General features: G+C 34.3%; 1 protein-coding gene across 4 annotated transcripts in view; it reads left to right on the top strand.

The window, feature by feature from the left end:
- The window catches only part of ZDHHC21 (zinc finger DHHC-type palmitoyltransferase 21), a 68,998-nt gene extending 45,800 nt beyond the window's left edge, over nt 1-23,198 (top strand). For 2 of the 4 annotated variants that reach the window (XM_060153480.1, XM_060153482.1), the window contains 3 exons: nt 9,668-9,784; nt 22,044-22,087; nt 22,640-23,198. In XM_060153480.1, coding sequence (XP_060009463.1) covers nt 9,668-9,784; nt 22,044-22,087; nt 22,640-22,772 — 294 coding nt within the window. In that variant the 3' untranslated portion in view covers nt 22,773-23,198. Of the gene's footprint in view, nt 1-9,667; nt 9,785-11,076; nt 11,916-18,727; nt 18,878-22,043; nt 22,088-22,639 lie in introns of those variants that run through there. The other 2 variants (XR_009541372.1, XM_060153481.1) reach the window with 2 other exon arrangements.
- The last annotated feature ends 345 nt before the right edge of the window (nt 23,199-23,543 follow it).

Raw genomic sequence — 23,543 nt, 5'->3', positions numbered from 1 at the left:
GGTATTTAAAGCCATGGGACCTGATAGGAGATTTTCTAGGGAGTAAGTATAGCGAATAAGAAAGGAGGTCTTAAGACTAAGCCTGGAATACTCTTAAATTTTAGAAGACAGAAAGATGAGGAGGAAACAGAAAGGTGACTAAGCAGGAGCACCCGGTGAAACCAGGGAGCACTAGTGAAAGAGAGCATCAAGAAAGTTCACGGGGGCTTCCCTGGTGGCGCAGTGGTTGAGAGTCCGCCTGCCGATGCAGGGGACGCGGGTTCATGCCCCGGTCCGGGAGGATCCCACATGCCGTGGAGCGGCTGAGCCCGTGAGCCATGGCCGCTGAGCCTGCGCGTCCGGAGCCTGTGCTCCACAATGGGAGAGGCCACAACAGTGAGAGGCCCGCGTACCGCAAAAAAAAAAAAAAAAAAACAGAAAGTTGACGGTATATATTGAAGGAGAAATTATAACAATGTAGTGTGGACTGCAAACAAGTAGGAAGTCAAGTGAAGGTATTGGAGGAAGGCATTGATGGACAGTGAAATGGTGGTTGGGTCAACAGATCGGACGTTCATTGAGGGTGAGAATGTGTTAACATTGATGGTCTACAGGGAGTTAGATTGAAAGATACAAGGTGGTATTCAGAAGGTGATGTGTTTGAATTTGCAATCATGTTATGAGCACAGTGATGGGAAATATTAAGGTAGAGGATATAATCATAGAATTTGGATTGAGATTGGAATAAGATTATTAGAAGAAATGAGTTCAAGGAATTCACAGACCAAGTATTGGAAGAATTATTTGCTAGATCATAAGTAGCCAAATCTGATCCTTGGTTTATTTTCATTTACCTTGCATCAGGAGGTGATGACCCCACTGCTCCCTAGTTGTGTACCATTTTGAAATTTTAAATGGTGTAATTAGCAGATAGGAATATAGGAATATTATTTCATGTAAGTGTCCTTTTCCACCTCTCTTGGTTTGTGTGACATGTGTCTATGTACATGTTGCCTATGTGTTTCTTTTTCTGTGTTTCTCTCTGCTATTTCATGTGTGTAATAGTCTTTGTAGGTAGTACTCTGACTCTTCATGTGTTGGGGGAGACTGCTTTTTTGGCTAGCTTTCTTCCTCATTTTCATTTATTCATTCAGTAAACATTTATTGAGCATCTACTGTGAGCTAGAGCGAGTTATAGGCTCCAGGGACTCATCATTGAACAAAACAGTCAAGAGTTCCCATCTTCAAGAAACTTACTGTTGTGAGAGACAGATAGTAAATACATACATAATTACATAAATAAGTAAATATCAGATGGAGGTAAGTACTCTAGAAAAAATAAAATAGACCAAGGCAGTAGGGAATGCTGGGATTTTCTGTAGTTTGGTCAAGGCAAAATAAGCAAATGGGCCCTGGTAAAAATAAACAAATGGGTCTCTGATAAGGTGATGTTTAAACAGAGACCTAAAGAAAATGAGGGAGTAAACCTGTGGATATCTGGGGAAAGATTTTGCTGGGAAGAATAAGTGTAACATCACTGATGTGGGGTTTGCTTCATATGTTGGAGAAATAGCAAAGAGCTCAATGTGGTGGGATCAGAGTGGTCCAGGAAGAAAGTGGTAGATGAGCTCAGAAGGCCAGTCCGACTCCTCCTCTCTCTTTCTTCCCTTTGTCTCTTGTATCCTTTTCTATAACTTATTTGACATTTTTTGTCTGTCCTTTCACAGGCCATATGTAACTAAACGTTTTCATTTTGCTATATATATTTTAAAAGAGTTCTGTTTCTATTCTAAAATTAAGAAAGTATTTTTGTATTTAATATTTCATGATCACAACTTTCTTTTTACTGCAGTTTCAGTTTTTGTACCTTTTGTATTGTAAAATATAATACACATATATAGGTGTGCACAAAAATAAAAACATACAGCTCAGTGAATGATGGCAAAGCCTCTTTGAGCAATATTTATAAGATTTATTCTTTTGTTACATTAGATACAGTTTATTTGCATTGCTATGAACATTGCTACAAATATTCATAGTATTTTATTTTATTTTATTTTTTTGCGGTACGCGGGCCTCTCACTGTTGTGACCTCTCCCGTTGTGGAGCACAGGCTCCGGACGTGCAGGCTCAGCGGCCATGGCTCACAGGCCCAGCCGCTCCGCGGCATGTGGGATCCTCCCGGACCAGGGCATGAACCCGCGTCCCCTGCATCGGCAGGCGGACTCTCAACCACTGAGCCACCAGGGAAGCCCCTATTTCATTTTCTAATAAATTTATTTATTTATTTATTTTTGGCTGCGTTGGATCTTCGTTGTTGTGTGCGGGCTTTCTCTGGTTGCTGCGAGCGGGGGCTACTTGTCCTTGCAGTGCGCGGGCTTCTCATTGTGGTGGCTTCTCGTTGCGGAGCATGGGCTCTAGGCACGCAGGCTTCAGTATTTGTGGCACACAGGCTCAGTTGCTCTGTGGCATGTGGGATCTTCCCGGACCAGGGATCGAACCTGTGTTCCGTGCATTGGCAGGCGGATTCTTAACCACTGCGCCACCATGGAAGTCCATAGTATTTCATTTAATGTAAAATAGTTTATATATCCATTCTATTGATGGACATTTACATTGTTTCCAGTTTGGGGCTATTAAAAATAATGCTGCCAGAAGCAACCTTGTTCATGTCTCTTGCTGTACAGGTGCATGTGTTTCACTTGGATGTACAGCTAGAAGTGGCTGTTTTCAAAGGTTATGTGTACGTTGCTTTAGATACTGTTAAAGTTTTACGAAGTGGTGGCACCAATTCAAAACCCCACTAGTAGAGTATGTAAGTTCACGTTATTTCATAGTGTTGCTAATACTTTTTCAGGTTTTCCTTTTTTTTTTAATGGCATAATATTAAAAGTATCTCCTTTATTTTTCAATTGAAATATAGTTGATATACAGTATTACATAAGTTATGGGTGTACAATATAATGATTCACAATTTGTATAGTTATTATAAGATACTGGCTATATTCCCTGTGTTGGACAGTACATCCTTGTAGCTTATTTTATACCTAATGGTTTGTACATCTTTTCCCCCTACCCTTATATTGCCCCTTCCCCTTCCCTCTCCCCACTGTAACCACTAGTTTCTTCTCTATATCTGTGAGTCTGCTTCTTTTTTGTTATATTCACTAGTTTGTTGTATTTTTTTAGATTCCACATATAAGTGATATCATACAGTGTTTTTGTCTTTCTCTGTCTGACTTATTTCACTTAGCATAATGCCCTCCAGTCATCTTAAAGTTTGTAATTTTAGTGGGGATGAGCAGTACTTCGTTGTGTTATTGAGCCCCTTTTCACATGTTTATCGACCATATGTATAACCTGTTTGATGCAGTGTGTCTGTTTATTTTGCATGTTTGGTAGGGGGGTTATTTAACTTTTTTTTTTCCTGGTAATTGTAGGATGTTTTAGATTTGAGTCCTTTTATGATTATGTATGTTGTAAATATCTTCTCTGTAGCTAAATTTTTTACTCTCTTAATGCTATTTTTTGATGAACAGAAATTTTAACTTTACTCCAAGTTACCAGTCTTTTCCTTTTTAGTTAGTGCTTTTGAGGTTCAATTTAAGAAGTATTTTTCTATCCTAAATCATCAATATAATTCTCCTATATTGTCTTCCAAGTATTATATTTTTTATATTTCTACCCAGAATTGAGTTTTATAATGCTTATGAGGTAGGAGTTAGGATTTCATTTTTTTCACAGACGGATATCCAATTGATTTAGCACCATTTATTGAAAAGATAATTCCACTGTGCTCTGCAATACCATCTTTGTCATAAACCAAGAGCCATATATGTGTGTGTCTGTTTCTGCTTTTTTTCTAGTCCATTAGTCTATCTTTGTGGTTGCACCACACTGTTACAACTGTAGTTTTATAATAAATCTTGCTATCCAGTATAAGAGAGTTTTTCTGCCTTTTTTTTTTTCACTATTATTGCTCCCATCAGGAGCCTTTTTAGACACTTTCTCTTCTTTTCTCTGTGAAGTTAAATACTAAGGAATAAGATTTTGTCAGGTAGGATTGATTTGTGGACAGCCACAAATCACTGTAAATGGCTAAGTTTTTTTTCCTCCAAGAACCAATTTTCTCCCTCCTGGGGGCGATACTACCCCTACTGAGAATGCATGCAGTAGAGCAGATCCTCCTCCTTGTTCTTTTTATATAGGGGTGGTATGCTATCCTTTGCTTTTGTCTTTTTCAGTGAAATTTAGAAACAGCTTACTTAGCAGTTTACAAATCAAAACAAAGTAAAAAACTCCTACCAGTATATACTCTACTGGTGGGGGAATTTTATTGGGATTGTATTGATTCTGTACATCACTTTGATTAGTTGACATCTGTACCTTACTGAGTTTCCTGATCATAAGCATAGTATAGCAGCAAGAAGAAGTTGGAAACATGGGTAGTCCTATGATCATGAGTGAGTAGTTAAAACTTTTCCTGAAAAGAATATTCACACATTTACCAGTGAATCCTAGCTCTATCATATATGAAAGGAAACAGTAATTCCAGTCTTATGCATACTCTTCAAAACACCAGAAAAAGAGGAAACTCCCCAACTCATTTTATGTGTATAGCATATGTTGGGTATATAGCCTATTAAGGGCAATAAGAGAATGAAAGGAAATTAGTCTGATTATGAACATAGATAAACAACCCCTAAACAAAATTTTAGCAAACTGAATCTGGTCATATATAACCAGCTTGATCAAGTTGAGTTTATCTTAGGAATGAAAGGTTGTTTTTACACTAGAAAATCCGTCAGTATACTTTTATCAATTAACAAATTAGGGGAAAAAAACCCAGATGTATGGAGACTGTATGTATTAGTGTGTGAGGACAAAGATAAAATTCAGCCTCCATTCATGTTATAAACTCTTAGCAAACTAGAACTAGAGAACTTTTTTAGTGAGATAAAAGGTTCCAAAACAAACAAACAAAGAAAAACCACACACAGAACCCAACACAATAGCTGTAGCATGCTTAATGATGAAATGTTGACCTTTTTCCCTCCAAGTTGAGGGACAAGGTGTTGATGCCTGCTGTGCCCCCACTGCCATTGTTATTAAATATAGTGCTAGGAATTCTAGTCCATGCAGTGAGGCAAGAGGAAGAAAGAGACGGTATAACTGCTGAAATGAAGAAAACCATCATTACTCTTAGATGGTATGATCATGTAAATAACTTACCTGTAGATTCTTTGGAATTTTTAAGCAAGTTTAAGAAGTGTGACTATAAAACAATATTTTAAAAAATCAGTTTTATTTCTATATGCTAGCAAACAGTGCTTTAGACAATGAAATTAACAGCAGAACCATTTATAATAGAATCAAGAAACAGGAATTAAATCTGACTTTAAAAAGCACAAGACCTCTAGGGGAAAATTGTGACTCTTAGTGGAGAGAATATATCATATGTGTGTGTATGTCTGAGTGTGTTGTAACTCGAAATCTAATTTAAAATTTTTATGGGAATACAAATTACAGTTGACCTTTGAACAATACACATTTGAACTGTGCAGATCCACTTATATGTGGATATTTTCAGTAGTAAATACTCCAGTAGTACAGGATCAATGGTTGGTTGAATCCGCTGATGCTGAGGAACCGTGGATACTGAGGGCCTTCTATAAGATATATGCAGATTAACCCCTGCCTTGTTCAAGGGTCAACTGTACCTAGAATAACCAATACATTCCTTTTTTTACATTGAAGTGTAGTTGATTTACAATATTATGTTATTTTCAGGTATAAAACATAGTGATTCAATATTTTATAGATTATACTCCATTTAAATTTATTACAAAACAAAGGCTGTATTTCCCTGTGCTGTACAATATATCTTTATTGCTTATCTGTTTTATACTTAGTAGTTTGTGTCTCTTAGTCCCATACCAAGATATTCTTGAAAAAGAACAAGTTGGGATAAGTTGGCCTACTAGGTATGGAGAGTTATTACAAAGCCATAGTAACTAAGATGTGCTCACTAGTACAGGGATAAACAAATAAACCAAGAGAACAGGATAGAGAGCCCACATCAGACTCAGGCACTTATGGACACTTGACCTCTGATCCCTGAGGAAAGGACAGCTTTTTAAATAAACCGTCCCGGGACAATTGAGTATTCATATAGTAAAAGTAAATTCAGAACCCTGTATTTCACAGTACACAATCAATTCCAGGTGGATTAGTGACCTAAATGTGAAAGGCAAAGCTATAAAGCTTTTAAAGGCTTTAGAAGGTAATATAGGAGAACGTCATCATCATGTCAGGGTTGGGAAAGATTTCTTAAACAGGAAATAAAAAGCAATAAAAGAAAAGATTGATAAATTGGACTACATTAAAATTAAGAATTTGGGATTATTCAAAGATGCCATAAAGAGAATGAAAAAGTAGACTCAGAGTAGGAAAAGATATTTGTAATATGTAACTGAAATGTAGTATCGAAAATGTCTGAAGAACGAATCAGTAACCTTTCTCTTTAAGGTAGGGATGCGGGAGAGGATGTGATGGGGAAGAAATGCACTGAGGAAAGCGTCTGCATGTTTTCAGATGTTTACATTCTTTTCTCTAAACTGAACTTATGTTTTATGCATTTCTCTCTATATAAGCACATTTCTTAACCAAAAAATGGAAAGGAATGAAAACGATAAAGAAATACAGTTACTGTATTAGTTTTCTAGGGCGACATAAAATACCACAGACTGGGGGCATAAACAACAGAAACTCATTTTCTCAGAGTTCTGGAGGCTGGAAGTCTAAGATCAGGATGTCGGCATGTTTGGTTTCTCTGGAGACTTCTCTCCTGGCTTGCAGATGACACCTTGTTGCTGTGTCTTCGCATGTGCTTGGGCATCCGTGGTGTCGCTTTGTGTTTCTGAGTTTCCTCTTCTTATAAGGGTACCAGTCAGATTGGATTAATGTCCACCCTAAGGGCCCCATTTTTCTTGATCTCCTCTTTAAAGGCCCTCTCTCCAAATACTCTCACATTCTGAGGTGCTGGGGTGAGGGTGGGGTTAGGGCTTCCACATACGAATTTCTGGAGAGACACAATTCAGCCATAATAACACTGATTATGTCATAAAGATTTGAATAGCAAATGGATGCTTGTGATGTAGATAAAATTTCCCAAGCCAATTTTTGGATTCAAAAAGTGCTAGATCTAAAAAAAAAAAATCTAAGATAGAAGTAAAGATGTTGTGCTCTGGAGAAGTATGTTAAATGACTCAAAATATGGATTTAGTACTGATGTTAATTATGTGTGTGTAAAGTTGGGATGCATTTTTTTGAAAATGTAAGAGCGATAAAAAGCAATTTCTGAATCAATTTACTATTTTACACAAGTACTCTCTAACATAAATGTATACCTAAGTGAATAAATGTAATTTTAAGTAGATCTTTTAGTCTCATCTTCATCCCTAACATGTATAAATTCTAGTGGACAAAAAAGTTTTTTAATCTTTTCACTGGGAGAAAAGAGGATGCATTTTATTTGGTCATATATGGCACAGATCTTCCTTGACTTACAGTGGGGTACATCCTGATAAACCCATTCTAAGTTGAAAATATCCAAAGTTGCACCATCTTAAAAGTCGGAAAATTGTAAGGTGAACCGTTGTAAATTGGGGACCATGTGTATTTTTATTAGGGTAAGCTCTACTATGACACAGTATGTTCATTCCTAAAATTTGCCCCACTGTGCAAAATCATGCAATGAAAACCATAGGGCTTATGGGAAAATGAAGACACAACACTCAAAAACTTTGTCAGTGACACTTAAAAGGGTTCCTAATAAAAATATCACAGTTTTATACATGTTAACTAGTTAAGAAATACGTAAATACTATAACAAACATTGCACTTTACCTTAGAAGAGACCTGAAATTTTCTTGTGGAAGTGGGCATCAGAAGGGTTGCGTTACGTGAGTTATTACCAAGTGATGGAAGGAGAGTCATATGAAATTGGAGGGAAAATTGTGATACCAGGTACGGATGAGTGTGGCTCATAACACACATGACAAATTGAGTTAGCCAGTAGATGTTTGGGGGTGTGTGTTTTGTGTATTCCTGTATGGCTTGGTTTAGCTGGGTGAAGTTTTTACTGTTCATCTTGGGTTTCTTGCAGATAAAATCACACATAAACAAACACAAGAGTCTTGCTATGCTCAAGTTGTTGCTTAGTGTATCAATCATGTTGGAACATATTTGTGTTATCATACAGCATAATAGCAGAGTTTACTGTACTGAATTTTTAATATCATTCATAGCCCCATCTTTTCCTCTTTACATGTTTGGTAAGGATTTTGCATTAGGCTCTTTCTAGTGAAATTTTGAAATAGTCAAAACTAATAGGTAACTGTTACATAACACCTTAAGTATCTTGGTGAATTTTAAGTTTTCCCTGGCTAATAAACGGAGTGGTTTGGGTGTGGACTCAGAGTTTTGCTTAAGTCAGATGGATGATCACTGTGCCACACAGAAAAGCATCAGTTCTTTTGTTTCAAACAAGATCATTATGTTCGGTGACCCCCCTGTTTCTGGTATTGCTACCAGGGTACCTTTAAGCCTTAACCTGAATCAGTATTAACAGAGCATGTGCGTGGTTATGTTTTGGGGTCCTTCCCATTTGCTTGTTGCTTTTTATCCACTGTGGCTATTTTATTCCAAAGCTTAGTAACTACAGGTTTCCAGAAGTCTTTGTTCTTTCACTCTCTCTCCCTCGACTGGAACGGTCTGGCCAGACAAGGGAGAGAGAGTGAAAGAACAGTGAGGGTAAATGAAGTGGCTTCTCCTGGTTTTCCTGACCTCCTGCCACAGTTTCTTTGGATCACTTTCAAGACCCTCATTTTCATGCCCTGGGCTGGACAATCAGTTTTCCCTCACAGCGTTTCCATTTCTCTCTCCTGTCTAGGCATTCCTTTATGTTTCTGCTGTCCTCTGTGCACACATTCCTGTTAAAGTATATATCACATTGTTTTGGAGTTTTGCAGAGTTGGGCTCTCTCTCTGAATAAACTGCATACTTCTTGAGGGCACAGACCATATCTTTATCCTTTTTACATTTCTACTACATAGCTCAGTGCTTGGCAGTGGTAGTTGAGTGAGTGGATGGATGAATGAATGAGTTGGTCTTGCAGAGGGCTGTTCATGTGATCCTATTATTTGTGTTACCCCCTCATTTTGACTAAAATACATAATCTCTAGGTATCTTGGCCACTTGAACTTTAATATTATGAATCAGGTTTGTGCATTCAAGCTTTTTAGCAGTACCATAATAAAATTTCCTTTTGTTGAACCAGAGATTGTACACCATCTGTTTTGTTTTTGTTTTTTTGATTTTTGGAGGGTTTTCTGTTTTGTTTTTGCTCCAAATAGTAGATGAGCATGGCTAATTTGCAACTTTAGGATTAGGAGTTTTTATGACAATTGAGTAGTAAAATCCCATTTTTCAGCTTGCTACTATGAATTAAAAACAACTATTTTTGAAATTTTCAAATATTTATATGTTTATGAAGTGGAATAAACTAAAAAATGGGGAGAGTAGTTCTTTTAAGATAATAAGGGAAAATGTTATGGCTCAATTCTTTATTATTGCAACTGTAAGTAATTTTTGAATTGTTTTTAAGATTTTCTTTTTCTTCTTATAGGACCTCTTTGTTGTTAGACATGAATTGGCCATAATGAGACTAGCTGCCTTTATGGGCATTACAATGTTCGTTGGAATAACTGGACTCTTTTATACTCAACTAATTGGCATCATCACAGTAAGTATATTTTTAATGTAAAGTAATGTATTTGTGAACATATTGCCTAATTACGAACTTAATTCTAAAAAGTTACAGGAAGTTTAGAAATTAAAGAGGAAACTTATCCGTAGTCATTTATGTATTTCCATTTCCGTATGCCTGTGTAATTTTAAAGTAGTTATAATCAGTGTACAGAGTGTACATATAATTTTGTATCCTGCTTTTAAAAAGTAGATTAAAGTATTTTTATATGGCTACAGACATCATGTTTATAGTTTTTAATAGTTGGATATACTATTTAGTGAACATAACATATTTTAATTAATCATTTTTCTGTTGATCAGCATCTACTATGCAATCTTTTTTTTCTGTATTACAAATACCTCTTTGAACATCTCTTTTTCCTCTTTAAACTAGTAACTTAAGGTAAATTCCAAAAAATGGAATGTTGCTGGTGGAAACATTTTATTAGTAATTAAACGGGGTTTTTTTAATGTATTTATTAGCCAAAGTGGATTTGTCACAACAGAAAAGATTTTAAAAATGAGAAAAATAACATTGGTTAAGGATTTAAAAGTTTGGAAATACACTGCATTGCAGAAGATGCAGAGTAAATAGGCTTTTTCGTATGTTGTTGGCGGGGGTATAAATTGGTATAAACTTTTTGAAGGGCAAATTGTCAATGTCTATCAAAATTTTAAAGGCACAACCCTTTTGACCACCTCTAGATACTGTTTTTTCACACGTGTGTAAATAAGTGTGTATATTAAAAAAGATCTTCATTGTTATATTGATATAGTGTATGAAAACTTAAGTGTTTATAAGACTATATTCAGTGGAAAAAAATGTAAGAAAATGCATCAAAACTTACTTTAAAGCAACAGTAATCAAGAAAGTGTTGTACTGGCATAAGGAAAAATGAAATAGAATTGAGAGTCCAGAAATAGACATATATATCTATGGTCAGTCAGTTTTTCAGCAAGAGTAGCAAGACTATTCAATAGGGGAAAGAAAAGTCTTTTCAACAAATACTGCTGGGACAGCTAGATATCCACATGCAGAAGAATGAAGTTGGGCCCTTACCTCATACCATATATGTAAATTAACTCAAAATGGATCATAGACCTGAATATAAGATCTAAAGTTATAAAACTCCTAGAAGAAAACATAGGATTAGGCAATACTAAGGATTAGGCAATACTAAATCTTAGACTAGGAAATAATATCCTAGATATGAAACCAAAAGTGTAAATAAAGAAAAAAAAGATAATTTGGACTTACTCAAAACTGTAAACTTTTGCACTTCAAAGGATGCTATCAAGAAAGTGAAAGGACAGCTCACAGAATGGGAGAAAATATTGTGTATCTGATAAGGGACTTGTATCTAGAATAAAGAACTCTTAAACTCAGTAATAAGAAGGCAACCTAATTAAAGCATGGGGAAAGGATCTGAATGGACATTTCTTCCAAGAAGATACAAATGGACAATAAATACTGCATGAAAAGATGCTCAACATCATTAGTCATCAGGGAAATGAAAATCAAAACCATAATTAGGTATCACTTCTCATGCACACTAGGAGGCTATAATAAAAAAAGGTAATAACAAAGGTCAGTGAGGATGCAGAGGAAGCAGAACCCTCATGCACTACTAGTGGGAATGTAAAATGGTGCAGATACTTTACAGAATAGTCTGACCATTCTATAAGTAAACATGAGTTATGTTTTGATTCAGCAATTCCACGCCTAGGTATGTACCTAAGAGAAATGAAATGTATGTTCACATAAAAATCTGTACATGAATATTTATAGCAGCATTAGTCATAATAGACCAAAACTCTCAGCAATCCAGATATCTATCAGCTGGTGAATGGATATATACAAAATGTGGTATATATCCATAAAATGGAATATTATTTGGCCATAAGAAGAAGTGAAGTACTGATGCATACAACACCATAGATGAACCTTGAGAGCATTATGCTAAGTGAAAGAAACCAGTCACAAAAGGTCACATATTTGTATCATTCCATTTAATGATATGTCCAGAATAGGCAAGTCTATAGAGACAAAGTAGATTAGTGGTTGTGTGGGGTTGGGGAGCTAGTGGGGGCTGGAGATAATGGCTAAAGGGTACAGAGTTTCTTTCATAGGGTGATGAACATGTTCTAAAATTGATTGTGGTGATGATTGTATGACTCTGTGAACATACTAAAAAACCACTGAATTGTATACTTTAAATGGGTGAATTTTATGGTATATGAATTATATGTCAATAAAGCTGTTAACAAAAAAAGAATATTTATGGCATAAATTAAATGTTAATTTTATTCATTTGTTCACATTCATTCATTTATTTATTCATTTTATATATGGTTTGTTGATGTCCTTTGTCTGTTTTCTATTCAGGTGTTCTTTTCTCTTATGGTTTAATAAGAAATGTTAATAAAAACATTCAAAAAAAAGAAATAATGCGGAGGTAACTCTCTCTATCCCTCTATCTATATGCAAAGACTATCTGTGGAAAGACACATGAGATACTAGTAATGGTACTGGCCTCTGAAGAAAACTGAAAGAATGCAGTCAGAAATGGAAGGAAAACATATTTATTGTGTAACCATTGTTTTAATATTTTGCAAGGTACTCATAATAACCTTTCCCCTCTAGATTTTATAGGAAGAATTTTAAACACAGGAAATTTTAAAGAATCTTACAGTGAATCCTCAACCACAATTAACATTTTAGAGTATTTGCTTTATCTCACTTCAAATTGTCCATCAGTCCATTGTATGTTGTAATATATATCAAAGTAATTTGCAGCATCAGATAGTTCACCACAGAAATCATTAACTGGAGCTCAGTGCTTGTTTATGTGTTTTCCTTTGAGGCAAATTTTACATACAATGAAAGACATAAATGCACACATGTGCAACCCAAACCCCTTTCACAATAGAGAATATTACCATCACCCTAGAAAGTTCCGTCATGCCTCATATCAGTAAGTCCATATCCTCTGCAGAGGCAGCAGTGATCTGTTGTATTTTTCCCATCCATCACAGATTAGTATTGGTTATAGAATTTCATATATACCCATTAATATGTCTCCTTTCTTTCAATATAATGTTTTTTTGATTCATCCATGTTGTTGCATGTATTGATAATTTTTTTTATTGCTGAGTAGTATTCCATTGTATGACTATACCACAGTTTGTTTATCCATTCTATTAAAAGACAACTGGTCTGGTTCCAGGTTTTGGTAATTATGAGTAAAAACGCTGTGAACATTCTTGTTCAAGTCTTTTTGTGGAAACATGTTTTCATTTTCTTGGGTAAATACCTAGGAGAAGAATTGCTGGTCACTTGAGACAGGTTTATCTTTTATTTCATAAGAAATTGCCAGGCCTTTTCCCCAAGCAACTGTATCATTTTGCACTCTGACCAACAATGTATGAGAATTCTGGTTGCTCCACATCCTCATCAGCATTTATTGTTGTCAGTCTTTTTAATTGCAGCTGTTCTAGTAGGTTTTAATAGTATCTGGTTGTTTTAATTTGCATTTCCTTGATGACTAATGATACTGAACACTTCTTCATGTGCTTATTGGATATTCATGGATTGTATAATGTCTGTTTAAATATGTTTTTATTATTGTTCAGTGGCTTGAAATGTTTTCTAATATCTCTTGTGATTTATCTAGTGATGACGATAAATAACATGATATTAATCACATTCCTGTGGACGAGAATAGGTCTTCCCCTAACATCTTTTTTCTCTGCTTTTATACTCATTCATAATTACTTTATAGCCTATTCATAAGTCAAGTCTAAGTGCCAGGTTATGCTTGCATTTTTGAATTTCCACTTTTGAATTTGCCCAAATCATTGGTATATATTTATATTTCCTGGAATGAAGTTTCTCTGATTTCCCCCAATTTCTTATGATTAATGACTGGAAATGGATGTTTGAGAGTGTTGCTGTTAAGACTACAAGTTACTTCTGAGAGCCGTCAGAGGTTTATAGCTGAGGGTAACAGTTTCCTTCTCACCTAAGCAGAAAGTGGGGTTTGGCAGCGAAGACTTCAAGATATTTTAAGAATTCCTATTCTCAAATTTTAGTAATCACTTCTGAGTTGGACATAAAGTTATTTATAGTATTTGCTGGTTTTTAAAGGGTATATAGTATCAGGTTCCTTTCTGACTATTCCGTCTACCAGTATGTTAATATTAATTTTCAAATTGCATGATTTTCTCTTTTGCTATAATATTGAACAACATTTCACCATTTTAAGACAGGGAGATTGGGTCTGATGTTGTGATATTTCTAAAACTGAGTAGAAACCACATTTGTTAAATAATGCTCTCTCCCCAAGTCTCATCTCTTTCTGTATACATTTAGTACCCTCTCAGAACACTCTGTGCTAGACAGGTCTCATGTCTTTGGAAATTATATATTTGTGAAACATTTAAAAAGGAATGCAAGCATTAAGAGAGAGAATATATTCCATTTGTTAGTCCAACCTTTAGGCACTGTACTTCCTCTTGAATCTAAGTACTTAAAAAAATTACAGTAAATTTCAATTCCATTTACCTGGGCTTTCATAGTGAACTTCAAGTACCACTCTTTTTGAATGAAAAAAACATTTTTTAAAGGTTTCCAGAATTCACTCCTCCCCACATTGATTTAAGGTTCTTTAGGGCTTAATTATTTGAAGTTGTTATGCATTCAGTATTTAATTTTAAATCTAATGAATTATTAGTATTTAAAAATAGTATTTAATATTAAAATTAAAATTTAAAATATAGATTTTGCTTCCTTTCTTTATAAAATATGCTTGCTGTTTCATTTTATAAAAAATTAATACTGCCTAAAGGACATTTCACATCTGGACATGTTTTTGTCATAATCTGAATCCATGGATCTCTCTTTACAGTGTGAAAGCAGTGACGAATTTGTCAGTTAGCATAAGAAAGAAAAGGGGGAGAAAGAATCACAGTGAATTTAATTACTTCATCGATGTCTTCCTCCTTCCCCTACTCCTGCCCCCAAAGACCAAGAGGCATTTTGGGAAAACACTGGTGGGAGTATCATTTCATTATAGAAACTATGTAATTACATAGCTTGACTATAGGCCTATTAGACTATAAACAAGCAAAACAAGTGCTATCTCTATTTAGGTTTAGGTTGAGGTTTTGAGGAAGCAGTGTATTAATTTTCAGTAATTTTTCCCCATTATTTGTTCTTACTTGGAAAAATCATTTCTCTCCTGTATAAGAGGAAAAATCCCATCTTATTGATAGTAGAAGGTAACAGGATAATCATAGTAATGATAATCTGTTGTCATTTTAGACCTAGTAAGAGCAGATTATCTGTGACCCAGATAAAATAATTAGAAATTACTTAAATTTAAAAACAGTGGATTTCTAATCCCATTTCCAAGGTTAAAAGATCTCAACACAACCTGATGTTTCTATGGAACAGACTAATCTTAAACCCAATTTTAAAGGATTACCTTTGATTATTTTTAGATTTAATTTTAAACAAGATTTAACTATATATGTTTGTTCCTTTTTACTAAAATTAATACTGAAGTTAAAGTGTTTTCAAAGTCTGCTTTGAAGCATTCTTTATTTAGTTAGGGAACAGATTATTCTAATTATTCCTTACTTAGACCGTTTAGCCTTTTTGTTTGTTTCTGAATGAAATGGATAGTGATGTTGTCATTATTGTAATTGATGTCAGAATTTCTTATTGAGCAGTAGTTCACACACAGCCAAGAATAATGTCCATTCTGATGAGCACCAACACTAAGAGTGCTGGGTGATTGTATTAGTCATGTTTTGAGTTGCTGGGCTTGGAGACAGTTAATCAAGAAGCTCTGTAACAGCTGGTACAGCGCCTTCTGGTGAGGGTCTGACAGTGAGCTATTGTATACCATGACACTGCTCTGACAGTTTATCTAAATTTTGTATACAAGCATTTTTGTTTTCAGGGCACCGTGGAGTTTGTGTAAAAGCTTAAGCTTTTGATGGCGTCTCTGGAGCTTAGTGCTTTTCTCAGTTGTGGTGAGATTGAGGGTGGGGCGGGGAAGATATGTTTAGTTGAAATTTTGTAAAAGGTTTTAAATTCTCAAAGAAAAGAATTGAGCTTTTTATATTTGGTCTCACAGGTAACTATTGTTGGACTCTACTTGAATTACTAAAGATAGCTTAAAGCAAAGCTTTTCAAAATAAAGGGAGAAAATGTTTTCCCCCCTAAATACTGGCTCATGATTACCTAAATAAATATAGACAGAATCACAGATGCAGGAGTGACTTAATTTTAACTTGATTATGTTATACAATGAAAAGTATCTTGTGTTCAAAATGTTAAATTAGTTTAAATGGCATTATCTATTAAATAACATTCTTATTAATCAGATGATTAGTGGACTTACCTGCCTTTTAACATGTACCTAGAAATGTAGTCCTGAGATTATTAATCCTTATAATGAAATTCTGCTAAGTATCCCCTGAATCAGTGTGGTGAATTAACAGCATTCGGTATAGTCTCTGTACAAATTACGTTTGCTTTACTCAACTCCAAATCAGCATTGCAAATATGGAAATCGTTGCTAATTATGCTGAACCCAGCTCACTTACATTTCTGTAAAGGGAGCTCTGTACAGCATTTTGTCTTTCTTTCTGAATTATGTTTTCATTTAATAAAAACAAAATATATTTTTAATACGGTATTTCTAATTATAATATTATGGGAAGTATCTTCTCTGTAGCTTTTTTAAAACGTAGAAGAATCATTAAAATTTAAATTGTTACTTCTTATATGTTTTTAATGTCATATTCTAATATGGGCTATAATATTTCTTTGAATTTTGGATACAGTAGAGAACTTTATAGAAACTAGGTTCCCCCTCGCCAAGGAATTAGTTTAAATACATACTGTGTTACATTGCATAGTAATAGAAAAGCTTTCTTTCTAAAAATTCCTGCTAGCATCGTAATTATTATGTGTGGAAGTGGATTGCTCTTTAGCATAAACGTGTTCCTATGTGAAAATGTATTTATATTGCATCCTCTCTCTTTACTCAATGTAATAAACTTCTTGAAAGTAATTTAAAACAACTTAAATCTATTTCTGTAGATGTTTTTCAATAAGAATAGTGCATTTTAATTTTCTTAAAACATGATGAATAGCTTGAGTGATTAAATAGATGCTTTTTTTTTTGGTAAGGAAGCTAAACATTTATTAGTTGTACTTGCTGTTTTTCCCATGTTATTGTTCATGTTCTGAATCCATGTGAATTTTTAATCTGAATTTACAACTTTATAGGATTGGAGAAAACAGTGAATTTTATATTTATAGTTAACTTTTAGATCTTTTTCCACAGTGATTCATATGCTTCTCTCTGTCACAGTCTATCACTATATTAATTACTTCTCAAATTCCAGCCAAAGGGGCACATTAGCCCATCTTACTTCTACCGATAACCGAAAATCTTATGAAAGTATAGTTTTGTACTAAAAATGTAAGAATAGTTGACCTTGATTTGATTGTTGATTGCAAACGTAAGTTTTCAGCTGTTTCTAAATAGTGTATGGCTTATTTATATATGTTATTGTATATAATCCTCCTCTCTGACATCCTCGGTATATTCCTGTATAATTATTTCTTGTATGTTTAACTACTTTCACTAGACTGTAAGCTCCTGTTGCTAAGGACTGTGTCATAATATGTACTTAGTAAATTTTTGATAGACAATAAATGAGTAAATGAATCATGTTTTATGTACTTAGTACTTATTTTTTCAACTAGATTATAAGCCCCTTGTGGACATTGGATTTTATCTGTGTAGTCTCCTGCAGTCCATGTCATTTTATCTTTGATTATAAAAAACACTTGTTTGTTTAAACATAAATTTTTCTAGTTACATTCTAATGTAATTAAGATAGCTCCAAGCCCTACAATAAAAACTTAGGCCTGTCATTTATTGAGGAGTTATTAAGGGCTCTAAGATATTAACTCATTTAATTTCTACAAAAACCTATGAGGTAAATAGTAGTATTTGAAAATTGAGATACAGAATTTTAGTAACTTTCTTAAGGTTTTATACAACCAGAAAATGGCTTGATGAAGAGGAGTATGGGAATTGTGTTGGAAAGAAATGTTTTAAGTGGCTATCAAAGTAACATCTACTGCCTTCTCAGTTTGGTTTCATGATTGATTAAATGTCTATGTTAACTTAAGATCTCTAATAAAAGATGTAGCTGGTCCTCTGTTGGAGATGGATGCTTATGAACCATTTATTTCAAGTGAGTAATATAGTAGTGAGTTCTGGCTTCAAAGGAGGAGAGAGAGCTAAGGTTAACAGAAAGTTTTCTCTCTTTGGATTGAAAAAAATTAAAGATAAGGAATCATGTTATTTCTGTCCATGTTCAATTAGTTTAGTGCTGCAAACATATATTGAGTACCCACTTTGAATAATTTGTGCTGTTCGGTGCTATGAAAGACACAAAGTTAAATGAGTTGCTCTCTGTATGTTGAGCAGAAATTCTAGGAAGTTAAGCAAAAGTCTATTTTAGAATTAACAGAAATCAGTAGTAGACAAAACAGGTATATAATCTCTAGTTGTGATAAACTTTCCTTAATAATGTTTTTTACTCCAGGTTAAATCAGCAGAGTCACTGAATCAGGTATGTGCAGTAGAGTTAAAAGCATCAACAAGACCTATGATAAGACTAAAGAGTGCAGGCCATCCTTGAGGTTAGATCGAACTGTCTTCAAGGAGACTTTCTGATAGAATGTTCTTACTTTCCTCAGATCTTCAGTTTGACAGATCTGGAAACTCCATTTTGAAAATGTTTCCAGGGTTAATCAGGCCCAGAAGCAGTGACTCTACTTCTAGACTCAAAAGTGATAGTCATATAAACCAGGTTGACTATTTATTCCCTTATGTATGATTGTCAGGTACCAAAGGACTCTGCAGTACATTCTTTCTGCTGTACAACAACATATATGGCAAAGTGTTAACTTTGTGAGAATGAACTCAAAGCAGAATGAGTTAGTTGGATGGATTGTATCATCAAGCTGTCTATTCCAAGAGGACTAGATTCTCAGGTCTGTTAACCAGGAAACATCTGGTGATAAATTCTTGCTCTTTGCCTCTCACCTCCCCCCCCTCAATTTTTCCAATAGGCAATAAATACCTCCCTCCCCCTTCCTATTAGAAACTTTTTTTTCCATTCCAGTTATAATCTTACTAGTTGAGATACAGTTTTCTTTTAAGTCAAACATATTTCCTTAGACTGAACCTGAAAGATAATTTCTTAGAGTAAGATGAGCCATCAGGAGAAGATAAAGTATAGTTGATAAAATACTTGAGCCCTATATTTCTGTAAGTCTTTCTTGTTTCTAGTTTATTCTTTTTTTTAGAAGATAAACTTCCGGTTTTTAAAATATCTCAGTTATGCAGACTGGCAGAAGTCTTGGATATTTTTATCATCAGACCATAATCAATACATAAATATTTCTTTGGAAATAAGGTATTTTGATTGTAGATAATACAATAAAAATGTGTTTCTTATCATTCCTTGAAGAGTGAGTTTTTCTAGATAGCTGTTTTACATATAACTAAGAATTTATAAAATATACTCCATGAAGATAGCAATTACCTTTTTGGTCATTTTTGTGATAGTCACTAAAGGTATTGAGTCTTTTATGTTGAATGGAATTAACTGCACTAAAATCTATTTTAAATATTTTTAGTTTATTTTTCATGTGTGAAATATTCCACAATTCCCTGCTTAATAAAACAAAACAAAAAGTTTATTAAACCTATTTCGGCACTTGGAAATAACTTATGGTTGTCAATATTCCTGCCAGTAGTAACCTCTCTTCTCTTCTAGTTTGCTGTTTCTATTGTGCATATAAATACGATAGCATGATAACTTGTGTTGCCCTGAGTATGCTGTATAAATGCCAGTGCAAAAACTTTGTGACATGTTTGGCTGTTCTTTTTTCTTATAATAGTACTCTGGATAGCTGAGAGATAAGCATTTGCCATTTCTAGTGGAAAAAAATAGTCTTTTTTGGCTAGCCTCACAAATCCTGTTCATAAAGTCATGGTAGACATCACATCCTTTGATTGAATGACAATCTGTTTATGATGACTTGAAAGGTAGTGTTCCTCGTATTTCTTGAACCAGATTCTAGAAAGATGTCAAAAGCACTTGCAAATAGGAGCTTTTCCCATATGAAGTCTAAATTCAAAGTCCTTAAAATTGATCATTTTATTGTCACAAATACATTCCTCAAAGTTATAATCGAGTTTTAAGTTTCTGCACAGTAAAAATATCCTGTAACATTGGCTAGTTCTAGTAGTCTAACCTTGTAATTGCCTTCCTTATCCTGAAATAGTTTCCACTTTTAAGTGTTATCTACACCTGCAATTTGGGGCCATTTATATACCTTTCCTGATAACACTTTTAAATTTCTTTCCTGTCTTTTCCTTTGTATTTTTGCGCAAGCTATCTTAATTGTTTTGGAATAACCTGTCACCATCAGTTCTAAGATACCATTTAAATTACTTCCTTCACTTTTTTTTTCTGATATGGAACCAGGACCCCAGCTTTCCTCTAAGTCTTTAATAAATTTTTTTATGTATTTGCAGACTGTGTTTTCACAAAGTAAAACATTATTTTGAGGAAATTATGCAACAGAACCAGGAAAGGTTAATTATAAATAGAATTGTCATTGGAAACCATGAATTTCAGAAAATGCTAGGAAATTAGTGACTATAGAGTGACTAATCTATAGCCTCCACACAGATTACTGGGAAATCTGGAAATGAAACTCTGTTATTAGTTACTAGTCACATAAAAAATGATAGATTTGTTTTCCTGTATGTGAGCCAACCGTAGTTAGACAACTGTTCATACATAAGAATTTAATGTTCTGAGCCATTCGTGTAACTTCTTTAAAGAGTTTTTTGAAGTAAAGGTGCTTTTCAGTAGTATTATTGGAAGAGAGTTCTATAGCTAAATAAGTTCTTCCAATTGGAGTTGCAGCCACAAATATTTGCATGAATAGTATTGCTTAATAACTGCAGTCCACCTGCTATATCTGAGGAAGCTAATAAAGGAAAGGATAAAAGGAGGAAGATTTTTTTGTGTATTTAAAAGAATATATTTTCTTTTGTACAACTTAAAAGTATATTTAAAATGTAAATATATATCTAAAATAAGATTATATAATTTGTGTTTTGATTATTTGGATATTCCTTATCATCACTGTTTCTCAGTCTAATGATGGGTCTTCCATTAACATGAATTAGACCAGCATGTCTAGAAGCTTTCTTCTCTTTATTGAGTTGTTTTTCTTATATATTTGTGTTAACAGCTTTATAGAAAACACATAATGAGAAATTGCATTATGATGAAGGGACTGGTTTTTCTCTTGGGAAAAAAAAAGAAGTTTTTTTACCAAAGAACACTAATCAGTTAGCTTTCCTTTTCAGAGTAATAAATGTTGTAGTACGGCAAATGCATACATTGCCTTGTTGAATTTGGCTTTGTTTACAGAAATCCATAACCAGTAGCGCTCTTTGGCTCTTGACAGTTTTCTGTTCAATAGTGTCTTTCATTTATCATTTTGGTATTTATTTTTTAATGCATATTTAATGACAGTTGAATTAAAATATAGACTTTTAAAAGAATTATCAAGAAGGCAAGTGTAATAAAAGGTTATTTTTTAATGAAGTGAGACTCCTACAATTTGGGGGGGGTTGTAATTGAATAAATTGGTTCTTTTTAGCACAATGTAATGTTGATTCTGTTTTTCCAAGGGAATTTCAGCAATGTACATAGATAATTTAAAATTCTTTTTTTTAACATCTTCATTGAAGTATAATTGCTTTACAATGGTGTGTTAGTTTCTGCTTTATAACAAAGTGAATCAGCTCTATGTATACATATATCCCCATGTCCCCTCCCTCTTGCGTCTCCCTCCCACCCTCCCTATCCCACCCCTCTAGGTGGTCACAAAGCACCCAGCTGATCTCCCTGTGCTATGCGACTGCTTCCCACTAACTAGCTATTTTGCATTTGGTAGTGTATATCTGTCCTTATATACACTACCACTCTCACTTTGTCCCAGCTTAGTACCCATATATAAACTTTTTATATCTTTAGAATATTCTCTGAATATGATTAAAAACATCATGAAATAGATACAGAATCAAGCCTTGATAACTGTTATATCTGAGTATTTTTTTGATTTTTAATAGGATACAACATCTATTGAAAAGATGTCAAACTGTTGTGAAGAAATGTAAGTATGAAAGTGAAGTCTGTAGTGTTCTTATTTAAAAATGCAAACACCTGGTTATATTTGAAAAATGTGTGCATGTAGTGGAAAGATAATATAATGATGGCTTTTTCTTGGTGCCTTTTCTAAGACCTGAGCTAGCAAGCATAATCCAGTCTTACAGTAGGGGTAGGGGTCTTCTAGCCGTGATAGTTTTCAAACAAAATAAGTACTGATCATTCTTGTTCCTTGTCCTACTAAAGTAAGTTAAATTATTTGTCCTGAAAATACATCAAAAGAGATTTGCTACTGTGTTGTTGACACACATTCTGTTAATCCTGAGATTCTCCTCTGCTTCAAAAGTTGCCCTAGGTTGATTGACGACACAGATACAATATCTGCTATCCAGAGTTAAAACTCAGCTGCATGCCATAATGAAAGAAAAGCTGTATTTGTGATGCTGGGACACAATTCATCAGAGTCCAGTAATGGATCCCCAGCCAACCTGTATTGTTTTAGCTGACTGAAGTGCACCATGGGAGTGCTGTCTTTCACTAATAATGCTGTCTTCTGTAGATCGAGGCCCCGAAAGCCATGGCAGCAGACCTTCTCAGAAGTTTTTGGCACTCGTTGGAAGATCCTGTGGTTTATTCCTTTCAGGCAGAGGCAACCACTGCGAGTTCCCTACCACTTTGCCAATCACGTCTAAACAGATGGATGGTGGGCACAGATGGGTCCTCCATGCTGGAAATGCGTTACAGGTTTTCTGATAATAGAACTATGACAGTCTTCAAGTCAATTAAAATCCACCCACCAATCTTAAGCATCATAATGTGCCCCAGGCTTTATTTTAATAGTGATCTTGATCCTGTTGTGGGACTAATACATGATCTATATTTAAGTTTTAAAGCATGTTTACTTTCAAATTAGCTTTCCACAGGGATTTCTTTAAATGCTTTTGTTATTAAACTCAAAAGGCAGTGATTGGGATGAAGTAATTGTACATAATTTCTTTTAGTACTGACAGTGTTACAGATTTTACTTTATGGGAAACTTCGGATGTTTATTTAAAATTTTCACCTTTAAGCAGTACTAACCAAATCTGAATTTCATTCTTTAGGTTTTACAAAAGTTGATACGCCTTATATGTAAATTTTGTTTTTCAAATACAATTTTATGTTATACTTCCTTTTGTATGTGCTGCAAGATTTTTTAAAATTTAGCATATAGGATTGAACAACAACAACAAAACAAAAACAGCAACAAAAAGGACAGTGTTTTCTTAGAAGTAGCTTTCTAATGTTTTTTTTTTCTCTTCACCAAAAACACCACTAAAGTAAAACACCAACTACCTACCTTATTTTAAAGGAAAGATTAATTTTTTTTCACATTAACTTTCCCATTTCTTTCCCCTGTACTGTTGTAATTATTGGTTTTTGTTAAAATATTTGCTCCAAGGGGAAATTTTTGACCAAACAGG

The sequence above is a fragment of the Lagenorhynchus albirostris genome, chromosome 7, assembly GCF_949774975.1.
Source record: "Lagenorhynchus albirostris chromosome 7, mLagAlb1.1, whole genome shotgun sequence".
NCBI classification, from domain to species: Eukaryota; Metazoa; Chordata; class Mammalia; order Artiodactyla; family Delphinidae; genus Lagenorhynchus; species Lagenorhynchus albirostris.
The sequence above is the reverse complement of the archived record's forward strand: the minus strand, read 5'-3'. Positions and strand labels throughout refer to the sequence as shown.